Source organism: Frieseomelitta varia, unplaced genomic scaffold, assembly GCF_011392965.1.
Source record: "Frieseomelitta varia isolate USP_RPSP 00005682 unplaced genomic scaffold, Fvar_1.2 scaffold_345, whole genome shotgun sequence".
Classification (NCBI taxonomy): Eukaryota; Metazoa; Arthropoda; class Insecta; order Hymenoptera; family Apidae; genus Frieseomelitta; species Frieseomelitta varia.
Window position 1 is genome coordinate 273,430 of NW_025110085.1, and position 13,182 is coordinate 286,611.

The 13,182-nt window shown below is 33.1% G+C and overlaps 1 protein-coding gene and 1 long non-coding RNA gene across 4 annotated transcripts in view; one reads left to right on the forward strand and one right to left on the reverse strand.

Moving 5' to 3' along the window:
• The window catches only part of LOC122530471 (aquaporin AQPAe.a), a 39,236-nt gene that overhangs the window by 8,724 nt on the left and 17,330 nt on the right, over positions 1-13,182 (reverse strand). For all 3 annotated transcript variants that reach the window (XM_043657470.1, XM_043657471.1, XM_043657472.1), the window contains one exon: positions 11,164-11,357. In XM_043657470.1, the coding sequence (XP_043513405.1) occupies positions 11,164-11,357 (194 nt within the window). The remainder of the gene's footprint in view (positions 1-11,163; positions 11,358-13,182) is intronic.
• Positions 8,009-13,182, forward strand: part of LOC122530475 — a 22,233-nt gene continuing 17,059 nt past the window's right edge. Inside the window, exon 1 of the long non-coding RNA XR_006307019.1 lies at positions 8,009-8,414. This is a non-coding gene — a long non-coding RNA (uncharacterized LOC122530475). The remainder of the gene's footprint in view (positions 8,415-13,182) is intronic.

Below are 13,182 nucleotides of genomic sequence, written 5' to 3' on the forward strand. Positions count from 1 at the left end.
GCCGTGGATCGTGACCCACGTATTGATCTACGACCCACAGCCCGAGGATATCCACGCTCGCGGCCACTCTGCCAGCTGCTCTCGTTCCTTTTAAATCAGTCGCGAGAACCATGGAAATCCACCGCGCGCGATCATGCTTGTAACCCCTCTCTCCCCCCTGGACTGAGAATCAATCGATCATAACTTTCGAAAAGTGACGCGCGAGCGCGTGATTTGTAAGTGTCTCTCCGTGGGGGAGGATAGCTTGACAAATTGATCCCCCTCGAATTGAAATCACACGTGTGCAGCGTGTGATGTTCTTCGAACATTGTCCAACTAGACGCGACTGTTGATCACTTGATGAACTTTGACTGTGTACTAGTGGAAAATTCTTGTTTGCACAGGTGGCATGGAAAAATTCCTACTCGTATTATAATATGAAGGGAGTTGAAAATGTAAATTACGGAAAATTGTGATTCGTATTGATATCGGCATTAAAAATATAAATTATGGAAAATTCTTATTATTATTAATATGGAAATTAAAAATATAAATTATGGAGAATTGTTATTTATATTAATATAGAAATTAAAAATATGAATTATGAAAAATTCTTATAATTACTTTGGAAATTAAAAATACAAATTATGGAAAATTCTTATTATTAATATGGAAATTAAAAATATAAATTATTCATATTAATATAGAAATTAACAATATAAATTATGAGGAATTCTTATACATATTAATATAGAAATTAAAAATATAAATTGTAGAGAATTCTTATTTGCATAAGTAAGGTGGAAAAGTTCTTACCCCTATTAATATGGAAATTAAAAATACAAATTATGGAAAATTTTTACTCGTATTAATATGGAAATTAAAAATACAAATTATGAAAAATTTTTACTCGTATTAATATAGAAATTAAAAATACAAACTATGGAAAATTCTTACTTGTATTAATATAGAAATTAAAAATATAAATTATGGAAAATTCTTATTTGCACAAGTAGGATGGAAAAATTCCTACTCGTGTTATAATATGGGAATTAAAAATATAAATTACGGAAAATTCTTGTTCGTATTAATATGAAAATTAAAAATGCAAATTATGGAAAATTCTTATTATTAATATGGAAATTAAAAATATAAATTATGGAAAATTCTTATTCATATTAATATAGAAATTAAAAAATATAAATTATGGAAAATTCTTATTCATATCAATATAAAACTTAAAAATATAAATTATGAAGAATTTTTATTTGCATAAGTAAGATGGAAAAATTCTTATTCGTATTATAATATAGAAATTAAAAATACAAATTATGGAGAATTCTTATTTGCATAAGTAAGAAAAATTCTTTCTCCTATTAATATGGAAATTAAAAATACAAATTATGGAAAATTTTTACTCGTATTAATATAAAAGTTAAAAATATAAATTATGGAAAATTCTTATTCATATTAATATAGAAATTAAAAATATAAATTATGGAGAATTCTTATTTGCATAAATAAGATGGAAAAATTCTTACTCGTATTATAATATGGAAATTAAAAATATAAATTACGGAAAATTCTTGTTCGTATTAATATGAAAATTAAAAATACAAATTATGGAGAATTCTTATTTGCATAAATAAGATGGAAAAATTCTTACTCGTATTATAATATGGAAATTAAAAATATAAATTACGGAAAATTCTTGTTCGTATTAATATGAAAATTAAAAATACAAATTATGGAGAATTCTTATTTGCATAAATAAGATGGAAAAATTCTTACTCGTATTATAATATGGAAATTAAAAATATAAATTACGGAAAATTCTTGCTCGTATTAATATGAAAATTAAAAATTATGGAAAATTCTTATTATTAATATGGAAATTAAAATTATAAATTGTAAACAAGTATTTTATCTATATTAATATAGAAATTAAAAATTCTTATTCGCATGTCCGAGGATAAAGTTAGCTGTAATATACTTCGGAATGAAGTCGTTAGCTGGTTAAAAATACAGCTAACGACACTCGTCGAAAGAAACGAAGTTACTTGCCGAACAAACCGAACATTTTAACAAACGCGGCATCATGTTCCGCGAATGAGAAAAGTGCCAGAAATTAATTGATTCCAGCTATTGCAGCACCGCGGCAATCTCTCCTCAAAAAAATATCCAGAACGCGGAACGAGCGTTGCAAAATTCGAGAGGGGACACGACGAAAAAATTCTACGTCGAAATGATCTCCGTTGCCTAAATCTTTACAATTAAATTTTCAAACTCGTACGATCTTCTGCAAAAAAGAGTGCTCATTAGCTTACGTTTTCTTGCGTGCATCGTGTGATCGTTCGACGATACACGCAGTTAAGAAGTAACTTTTAAAGAGAGCTGTCAGTCCGTTCTTTCAACAAATGTACGTACATACATATATACATACATACGTCGAATTGTCGTGGCATTCGAATAATAGCACGACGGTATAGAATCTAAAACAGGTGGACGAATGATGGCTCGTGTTAATCGTCCGTTGCCCGATGGCGGCAGAGTACACGCCTCGGATTGCACAAGCGAAACATCGCTTATCTGATGCATCGTGTTGCGAGTGCACGAGTTAGTGTCGCAGGTGTTACGCGTTACGCGTCACGTTTTTGTTTGTCGTCTGACGTGAGACAGCGTGTAAACATTTCTGTTTTACTCTACCGGGCAACGTTTTACTCTACCGTTTCCCCCCCCCCCCCCCCCTTTTTTTTTTTTACGGCGGTGGGCGCAATCGGCGCAAAAATCGGCTCTGATTTTTGCAGACGTTTACCGATTAGGGAGTTAACCCTTCATCGATAACCATTTGAAAAAATTTTTTGCACGTGGAACAGATTTCATTTTCGTTGGAGCATGCAAAAGCAGATTTTAGATTTTATGTAAGAATTCATTTATTTCAATAATGTATATATATATATATATATATATATATATATATATATATATATATATGTGTTATATATATTATATATATTATATTATATATGTGTGTGTTATATATATTATATATGTATTATATATATTATATTATATATATGTTATATATATTATATATATGTGTGTGTGTGTTGTGTGTATAAAAATTATTAGTATAAAAATTATTATTCGCTTTTTGTTGTATACCTTGAATTTATTTGTTTTTATTTTGTTTCTTTTATTTATTTATTTATTTATTTATATGTTTGCTTCTTTTATTTATTTATTTATCTACTTATGTTTGTTTCTTTTATTTATTTATTTATTTATATGTTTGCTTCTTTTATTTATTTATCTATTTATATGTTTGTTTCTTTTATTTATTTATTTTTGTTTTGCAATTCTAATTACCTGAAGTCCTCTCAATACTCAATATATAGTATTACTTCTTGGCAATTTCTACGCTTACTTTAAAATTTAAAAATTTTACGCTTATTTTAAAATTTATAAAAGTCGTGGAAAGCGACAAGGGGATTAACAAGTTCTTTCTTTCCCCCCTCAGACGTTTGTCGTCAACGAGCATCCATTGTCAGGCGGAACCAATCGAATTTTAACCATTTCGTCTCGGATATTTACCACGCGACTCGACTCGTGTAACTAATTACTCGCGAGCGAATGTACGACGTCGAGATTCTGTGTCCCGCGAGATCGTTCTCCACCGATTGTTTCTCGTTTCTCGAGCTGGCAACGTTTTGGTTACGCAACGCGCGACAAGTCGACGTTTTCTTCATTGACAAATTCCGTCGGCGATACATAACGCGCAACACGAGGCGGGAAACGTGCGATTTGCATTCAAATTGTCACCGACACCTCTTCGATTTCTGCGCCTTTTGTCGTTCTTTCCTTTCCTTCCCTTTCTTTTCCTTTTCGAGAACAAAAGGAACAAAGTAACAAACGACTGACAAAATTTCATTTGCGTTGAAATTTGAGTTTCAGCAACGCATTTGAGTGCGAACAAAATATTTCTTTTTCTTCCACGCAACAGCAGCGTGTGTCCTAATCGGCTCATAAGACAGGATTATAAATAGGCGGTTAACCCATTGCGCTGGCAACTGATTTGCGGACCATAACGAGCGACCGAAATAATTCGTCCTTCTTTTGAATTCATCGATGTATCACTGGATAAAAATTACTAAGAAGTAATAAATGTATTATTTGTGTTGCCTGGCTTATATTTTAATATACTTAAAACTGAAGAAATGTTGCAATTTTGGGACAAAAAAATTCTCGACGTTCGTGTCTCGCTGTTTCAGCGCAAGAGGTTAACCACTTGAACTGGCAACTGATTGCGGACCATAACGAGTGACCAAACCATATACAATAATTTGTCGCTTTCTTTTTGAACTCGTCAGTATGGCATCGCTGGAAATTATCGAGAAGTAATAAATTTATTATTTGTTTTACTTAAATATATTTAAAACTGAGAAAATATTGCAATTTTGGGTTAACCACTTGATTGCGGACCATAACGAGTGACCAAACCGTACACAATAATTCATCTTGATTTTCAATTCGTCGGCATATCACTGGATAGAAATTATTAAGAAGTAACAAATTTATCATTTGTTTTGCCTGGGTACTTAATACTTAAACATACTTGAAACTCAGAAAATGTTGCAGTTTTAGAACAAAATATTCTCCACGTTCGTGGCACGTTATTCCAGCGCAAGAGGTTAACTATTTGAACTGGCAACCGATTGCGGACCATAACGAGTGACCAAACCGTACACACAATAATTCGTCTTCCTTTTGAATTCATCACTGGATAGAAATTACTACGAAATAATAAACTTATTATTTATGTTGCCTCGGTTATATTTTAATATATTTAAAACTGAGGAAATGTTGCAATTTCGGGACAAAAGATTCTCGACGTTCATGGCACGTTATTCCAACGCAAGAGGTTAACCACTTGATTGCGGACCATAACGAGTGACCAAACCGTACACAATAATTCGTCTTCCTTTTGAATTCATCACTGGATAGAAATTACTACGAAATAATAAATTTATTATTTATGTTGCCTGTGTTATATTTTAATATATTTAAAACTGAGGAAATGTTGCAATTTTGGGACAAAAGATTCTCAACGTTCATGGCACGTTATTCCAACGGAAGAGGTTAACCACTCGATTGCGGACCGTAACGAGTGACCAAACCGTGTGCAATAATTCATCTTCCTTTTCAATTCATCGGTATGATATCACTGGACAGAAATTATTGAGAAGTAATAAATTTATCATTTGTTTTACTTAAATATACTTGAAACCGAGAAAATGTTGCAATTTTAAGGAGAAAAAAAATTCTCGACGTGCGTGGCACGTCATTCCAGCGCAACAGGTTAAATCGCGTATTATAGCGCGGGGAGCGTGCTGTCTGTCGGAAAGTAAAGTATCAAAAGAGACAGAACAAGAGTCACATTAGCCGATCCGATAGGGGGAAAAGATTCGAGGCGAGCCGCGAGTAGTAGGTTGTCGGAGCCTCCAGGGCAGAATTGCACCATCTCCGATCCGGTGAGTTAGACCCCCTTGGGCGAATCAGCGGCCTTATTTACCCTTCTACCAACGACGAGCGCCGCCGGCACTCTTTGAGATCGGTCGCAACGTCACGTGTAAAATGGATACACGCGTGTGCATACGTAACGCGTAAAAGGCGTTGCGCGCGCCCGTGCAAAGAATATTTTCGCCTTTTCGCATCTGCTACAACGGCAGCATCTATCTTCTGTCATCTCAAAAGAAGTCTGATGAAAAGAATACTAGAGCTGCACTCTAGAACTGTTTCATCGAGCAACCGAATGATGAGTTGGAATTAAATTCGACGATAATCGAATGGGTAAAGTTCAAGGTTCGAATTATTCATTTAATTAATTAATTCGATAATCACTGCAGGAGAATTCAATGGGACTGAATGTTTTGAGAAATTAATCGGGAAATTAATCATTAACGATAATGATAAGTTAAATAAATAGATCTCTTGTTAATGAAAAAGAATAAACCGAGAAGGAAATAATCTAGAAGAATTTATAAATATAGTATAAAAATTGTCAATCTTAGAAAAATTATTATATCAGAGATTGATTTTTTATTTATGTCGATGTAGAAAATTTTTTTAAATAAAATTGCAATAAAAATATTAATTAAGGAATTAATTTCCTCTGTCGGACTAATGACTAATGAAATTTGTCGCCGGACACTAGTATTTAGAGTACACGCGTATGTACACAGTAAATCTGTGCTTTTAATTTTTACTAGCATGCATTTGCTGCGTCGATGTAATAATAATTATGAATGATCGATACATGGCGCGATACAAAACGTAATTTTACCAAACGTAATTGAATACGTCATCATTTTTACTCGATGGAAAGCAAGTTGCAACATGGAGATCGCGTGATAAAAGAAAAAAACAAAAATTAAGGTACACTTTTGAACGCCTAGTTCTAAGATAGCTCGATTAATATTGCCTCTCGCGCAGGTTCGCTTCTGTTTGCTCGCCAACGTAAACGCGAAAGTAAACGCAGACGGGTAAATACTTACGGGCCGCCGACCACCTGAACTAAGAATGGACTTAGCCATCTAGCTAAACACTTCGGAGTTTAATCCACCCTCTCGATCTCGTTACCTCGTCTTCAGCGAGGAAGATAAAGAGGAAGCGGCTGAATTAATCATTCGTTCGGCGAGTTGTTTCGATCTCCTCGAGAGTTAACCTTCCAAGTAAAACAAAACGAGAGACGTTCGAGTAGGGGGACGAAAGATAAATTTTCATTTTGTTTGTTTGTCAGTTTGAGAACGAGTTTCAACAAAGTGGCGAAATTTAGATCAGATTTAGTACAATCCCTTTCTTCCCTTTTTAACACTGATGACTAAAAGTGTGAAAGTTTTAAAATTTGAAAATCTAAAGTTTGAAAATTTAAAAATTTAATAGTTCAAAAATTTGATTGAAAATTGAATTAAAGTTCTGAACTATTAAGTTTTTAAATTTTTAAACTTTAGATTTTTAAATTATATATATATATACCTCGAAGTTAAAAAAATTTTCAAATTTTTGAACTATTAAATTTTTAAATTTTAGATTTTTAAATTTTTATATATATATATATATAAAAATTTAAAAATTTATAATATATAATATATAATATATAATATAAAAAATTTATAATATATAATATATAATATAAAAAATTTATAATATATAATTTATAATATAAAAAATTTGTAATATATAATATATAATATAAAAAATTTATAATATATAATATATAATATAAAAAATTTATAATATATAATAATAATATATATATATACAGGGTGGCCACTGAAAAACTGAAGGGTTTGAAAAAGTCACAACTAGTACATTTTCAATTTTTCTAATTTTCTCTTTTCGTAGCTTTCACACGTACACAATACTGAAAAAAATCCATTAATTATATTTACCAAAATATTAACAAAATAGTAAAAAAAATTAAAATAAAACACGCATCTGTAAAAGTTACTTTTGTTTTACGTCCTGACCACTACTCTGTACAAAGTGCCGGTACGTTTAGCGTTAAGAAGCAAGATCTGAATCGATCAATAGACTCTCGATGAATTCATCGTCTTCCTCTCCGAACGAACCGTGGTGAATTTATTTCGATTGTTACGCAACGATGCCCAGAGTCACGGTTATGCGAACCGTATAACCCGTTCTATTCTAAATCGTCGTAATGGCGGTTCTCTGGCAAGGGGGGAGAGACTCGACGTCAGTCATTGAGCGGCAGGCTCGCGCTCGATCGTTTTCGTTCTCTGAATGACTACCTTTTCTTTTCTTCTTTTTTCTTTTTCTTTCTGAAATGTCAATGAATGCAGAGGAGTAAGAGTCGATCTCCTTCCACGTCGTTTGTAAAACTGGTAAAGTCCAAGTTGTTGAACTAAGGAATCGAGTTCGACGAAGTGGTAATTTTGATAAACTTTGCCTACGTCTAATTAAATAGGCGTGTTTGTCTAGTTGTTCTCATTCTCGTCGTAGTTAATTATCACTCTGGGAGCAGCGTTCGAGAATATCCCGTTATGTTCGGCCGCCGAACGGTAGAGAAAATGGTCGATTCTCGGGGGAAGGAGAAATCACGCGGTGATATCGAGAAACGCGGGTCGTAGATGCGTGAAATTTATCGTCGAATTGTCTTCGGGCCGGTATGGAGATTGAAACGAGTTGCGAAAGTTTGGCATTGAGCAGAGAGGAAAATAACGCATCGAGGAGAGAGATAAAATAGGTCACGTTTGAGAAAGATTTACTTCGTTTAATGGCACATGTTACGATAAAATGTTGCTCGTCGAGTTTATTCGCTTCGGTGCTTTACACTTCGGCTCGACAATACTCTGCACCGCTGTCTCGCTACTCGCGACCGACAGCCGCGTGTCATTTACTTTTTTCACCAGACGGTGAGAAAAACGCGTCATACTTTTTCGGGACTAAGCGAGTCGCTGATCCCGAACCAGACATCTAAACATCATACCTACTGGCAAACGTGGCGAATTATGTGAGAATTAAATTATGTGAATTATGTAAGAAGGAAAAAAAAAATTACCAAAACTTGTGAGACAGCCACGTGGAGTTAAGTTAAGGTAATTCACCTTTCTTTTTCAAGGTGAAAATAAAAATGTATTAAAAGCGATACGAAGTTATCGCGCGACGACGATTTATACGATTTATACTTCATAAATACCTATCTTTCGTTGCGAAACTGTACGACTAAGATTTTTTTCATAAAAAAGTAATCGACGCGACAATTATCATCTGGTTTCTCGCACGGGCGAGTTTTATTTAAAGAAACCCGCTCGCGACGAGACAGAAAATAAATATTTAATGCCAATCAATCGATTATAGATCGACAAACATAACTCCAATTATGGTATCAGTTTGGACATTATTTGAAAATGTTATTTTAATTTTCGGTTTGAAGCTCATTATCGACTGAGTATTGATAAATTTTCGTAATATATTTCAGAATCGAAAGAAGACTTTAGAAAGACTTCTGAAACTACTATATTATTATATATTGTTACTATTATTATTATTATTATTATCCTTGGAATAATCTCGATTCCAATTGTGGTATCAGTTTGGACTTTATCTCAAAATGATATTTTAATTTTCGGTTTGAAGCTCATTATGAAGCTCATGAAAATTACTATATTATTATATACTACCATTATTATTATTATCTTTGGAACAATCTTGATTCCAATTGTGGTATCAGTTTGGCCTTTATCTCAAAATGTTATTTTAATTTTCAGTCTGACGAAAGCTCATTATCGACCAAGTATCGATAAATCTTCTCAATTTATTTCAGAATTAAAAGAAGCTGGGAAGATTTCTGAAACTATCTGAAAATTACTATATTACTATATACTATTGCTATTATTATTATCCTTGGAACAATCTCGATTCCAATTGTGGAATTAGTTTGGACTTTATCTCAAAATGTTATTTTAATTTTCAGTCTGACCGAAGCTCATTATCGACCGAGTATTGATAAATCTTCTCAATTTATTTCAGAATCGAAAGAAGCTGGGAACATTTCTGAAACTATCTGAAAATTACTATATTACTATGTACTATTACTATTATTATTATCCTTGGAACAACCTCGATTCCAATTGTGGAATTAGCTTGGACATTATCTCAAAATGTTATTTTAATTTTCAGTCTGACGAAAGCTCATTATCGACCAAGTATTGATAAATCTTCTCAATTTATTTCAGAATCGAAAGAAGACTTTAGAAAGATTTCTGAAACTATCTGAAAATTACTATATTACTATATACTATTACTATTATTAGTATCCTTGGAACAATCTCGATTCCAATTGTGGTATCAGTTTAGACTTTATCTCAAAATGTTATTTTAATTTTCAGTCTGACCGAAGCTCATTATCGACCGAGTATTGATAAATCTTCGCAATTTATTTCAGAATCGAAAGAAGACTTGATGAAAGATTTCTGAAACTATCTGAAAATTATTACAAATATCCTAAAACTAAGGTCACATTTGTAAAGTGAAAATGGAAGATTACTTCAAGTTCCGGCGAAATTGACATCGCGATAATTTGTGAGACAGCGGATTGAAAAGAAGCGATCGTAAAAAGATTGAACAGGCCGCTTTCGACTCGAACGATGCACGTGCGGGCCTTATCGACCGAACGAATTAATTCTCAATTTGCTAATCGAGCGAAAGGAAAAAAAAGAAGAAAAAAGAGAAAAGGAAAGGGAGAGAGAGAGAGACCGCGTACGAATGAACGAAAGCTAGTAAGGTGAATGGAATCCCCTCCCCTTTCTCTCTGTTCCCCATCGCGCACGTGTGTATTTCAGGCACACGATTCTTACGGAACCGAGAATCGAGCCGAGAACGAGCGATCACTTTTCTCCATTCAATGAGATCGCGGACAAACGCGAGCTGGCGAACGATTTGTCAAACGATCGGTGATACACGAATTGGCGCGGAAGCCGAAAACTTTGTTACTTCAAAGTGTCGTACGTTCTTGCCGATTTTGTTTCTTCTTGAATCTTGATACTTCTTGAAGAATTTTTTTTTTTGCTTTTGTTTCAAAGTCTTGAAAAATCTTTCTTTTGAATCTTTACGAAGGGTACTCTTGAACTTCACTCTTGAAGAATCTCTTTTCCTTTCTTTCGTACATTATTCACGCCTGTTTTGCTCTTGAATCTTGAAGAATACTCTTGATACTTGTTGACGAATCTTGAAGAATCTTTTTTTCCTTTCTTTCTCACCCCACTATGTAGGTATTACGCACATTCTTGCCTATTTTGTTTTTGAATCTTGAAGAATATTGTCTTGACAATTACCGAGGAATCTCGAGGAGCCTTTTTCTCGAATCTCGACGAAGAGTACTCTCGAAGAATCTTCTTCTGAATCTCGATAAAGAATACTTCTCAAAGAATCTCCTTTTCTTTCCTTCTCACCCCACTACGTATGTAGGTATTATATTGCGCAATCGTTATTACGAAATCGTGGAAAGAAAGCTGCGTTACGATTTCCGGGGCGCGGTGACGGTTTATAATTTTGCACGTCGACTCGGAGAGTCAAGCTAGTGGCTTGATCATTATCTTGCCTAGCAAAGCGTAGATACGCAACAATTGCGTACGCGTGGAATAATTAGAGGGAGAGACTTACGTGAACCAAGCTGGCGACAGCGAGACCAAAGGTGAAGGCGATGTGCACCACCGTCGGAGGATTGTCCGCGGTCCACGTGATGCAGGACGCGCAGCCGATCAGCACCAGGAGAAGCGTCCCGAGGGTCTCGGCGAACAGCTTCAACAGAAACTCGAACTTCATCACCTCCTCCAGTCCGACGAAGTCTTTCACACCTGGCATGGGATCAAGCAAAGGAAAAAAGAAGAAATGAGAGATAACACTATAATTATTATAATTATATTATAATTATTATAATATTATTATTATTATATTATTATTATAATTATTACAATATTATTATTATTATATTATTATTACAATTATATTTATAATTGTTATGATATTATTGTTACAATTATATTATAATTATTATATTATTATTATTATTATTATATTATTACAATTATATTAAAATTATTATAATATTATTGCTATTATACTATAATTATTATAATATTATTGTTACAATTATATTATAATTATATTATAATATTATTGTTACAATTATATTATAATATTATTATTACAATTATACTATAATTATTATAATATTATTGCTATTATACTATAATTATTATAATATTATTGCTATTGTACTATAATTATTATAATATTATTGTTACAATTATATTATAAATATGTTATTATAATTATTATTCGAAATATAATTATAATAACATATTTATAATATAATTGTAACAATAATATTATAATATTATATATATATATATATATATACTGTCTGAAATAATTTTTAAATTATGCGTCTAATGAAAAATTGTCTAATGCAGAAGTTGTATGGTTTGAAGGAGGTGGCAAAATACAGCCTATCAATTTTTGGTGTGCGGTTGAAGGTCATCCTAATTTTTTCAAACGGATCATAGATTTTCTTTTTCATCGTCAATCGAAAGAATTATTCAATTCCAAGTAAAAACGTAGCGAGCCGCGTTGGTCGTAAAACCAAATGGCCAAGGTTAGAGATATATTTCATGTGAATTTTCGTGATCGTCGTCGCTAGAACATTTATTACATTTCTCTTGCTATTGTTACTGAAGTTATGTCATTTTCAAAACTATATTAAAAAGGGACGACGAGCTTCAAACTTCAAAATTAGCTGAAGGAAATCATTGAAGATGATGGAAAAGAAAGGCTGAAAGTATGAAAAGTTACAGAATTATTGCCTATTATTAAAAGTTTATTGGATTTTTCTTCCTTGTGATGCAAATCGTGTTAAATAACAGAAAGTCGAAGATGATGTTTTTTCACTGTCTGTCCCTGTTGAGACGTCAGATTTCGCGTCTTCGAGTATGTATGAACGAGCGAACACGAATATTTGTACGCCAGTTTCTGTTCCATTTCCAAGACGATTGTCATCTTCGACAAAGAAACTTCGTCTTAATCACCGAAGCACAGACGTGAATTTTTAATTCCAACGTACCGAGGTCTTTCTTTTTCCCTTTTTGCAAGAGAAGATAATAATTGCACGCGAACAAGAGGGAAACGAGAAGTTTTCGATAGCCGCGGTGTTTTGGAAAAGCAAAGAATTACGCTGGATTGCAATTACGTTTCTCTAGGGAAGAAGCTAGAATGATATTCCAAAGACGTGTTAACGATACGTTCGCGTACGATTAATATATATTGCGCGAATGTTCTTCTGTGTAATTTATTATCGAACCGACAGCCGGTGATGTGTGTGTGTAAACCAGCAGGAATTATTATATCCAGAAGCACACGTGTACGTATGCACATACGCGTGAAAAGAATTGCCAACGATCTCGAGATAAGCGTTCTTCTTCACTCGATTTACAGTAGAATTTGAATTTATCGCGTATTCGATTCCCGTATATGTATATCGAAGAGCAAACCAAGTTGATTTATTAATCCTTTTCCGATGATACAACAAATCCCCGTAATCCTCGTAATCTTCCCAGTTACCGTGACTAACTTTATCGTATTGTCGTTTTCATTGAAAAAAAAAAAAAAAAAAAAAAAAAAAAA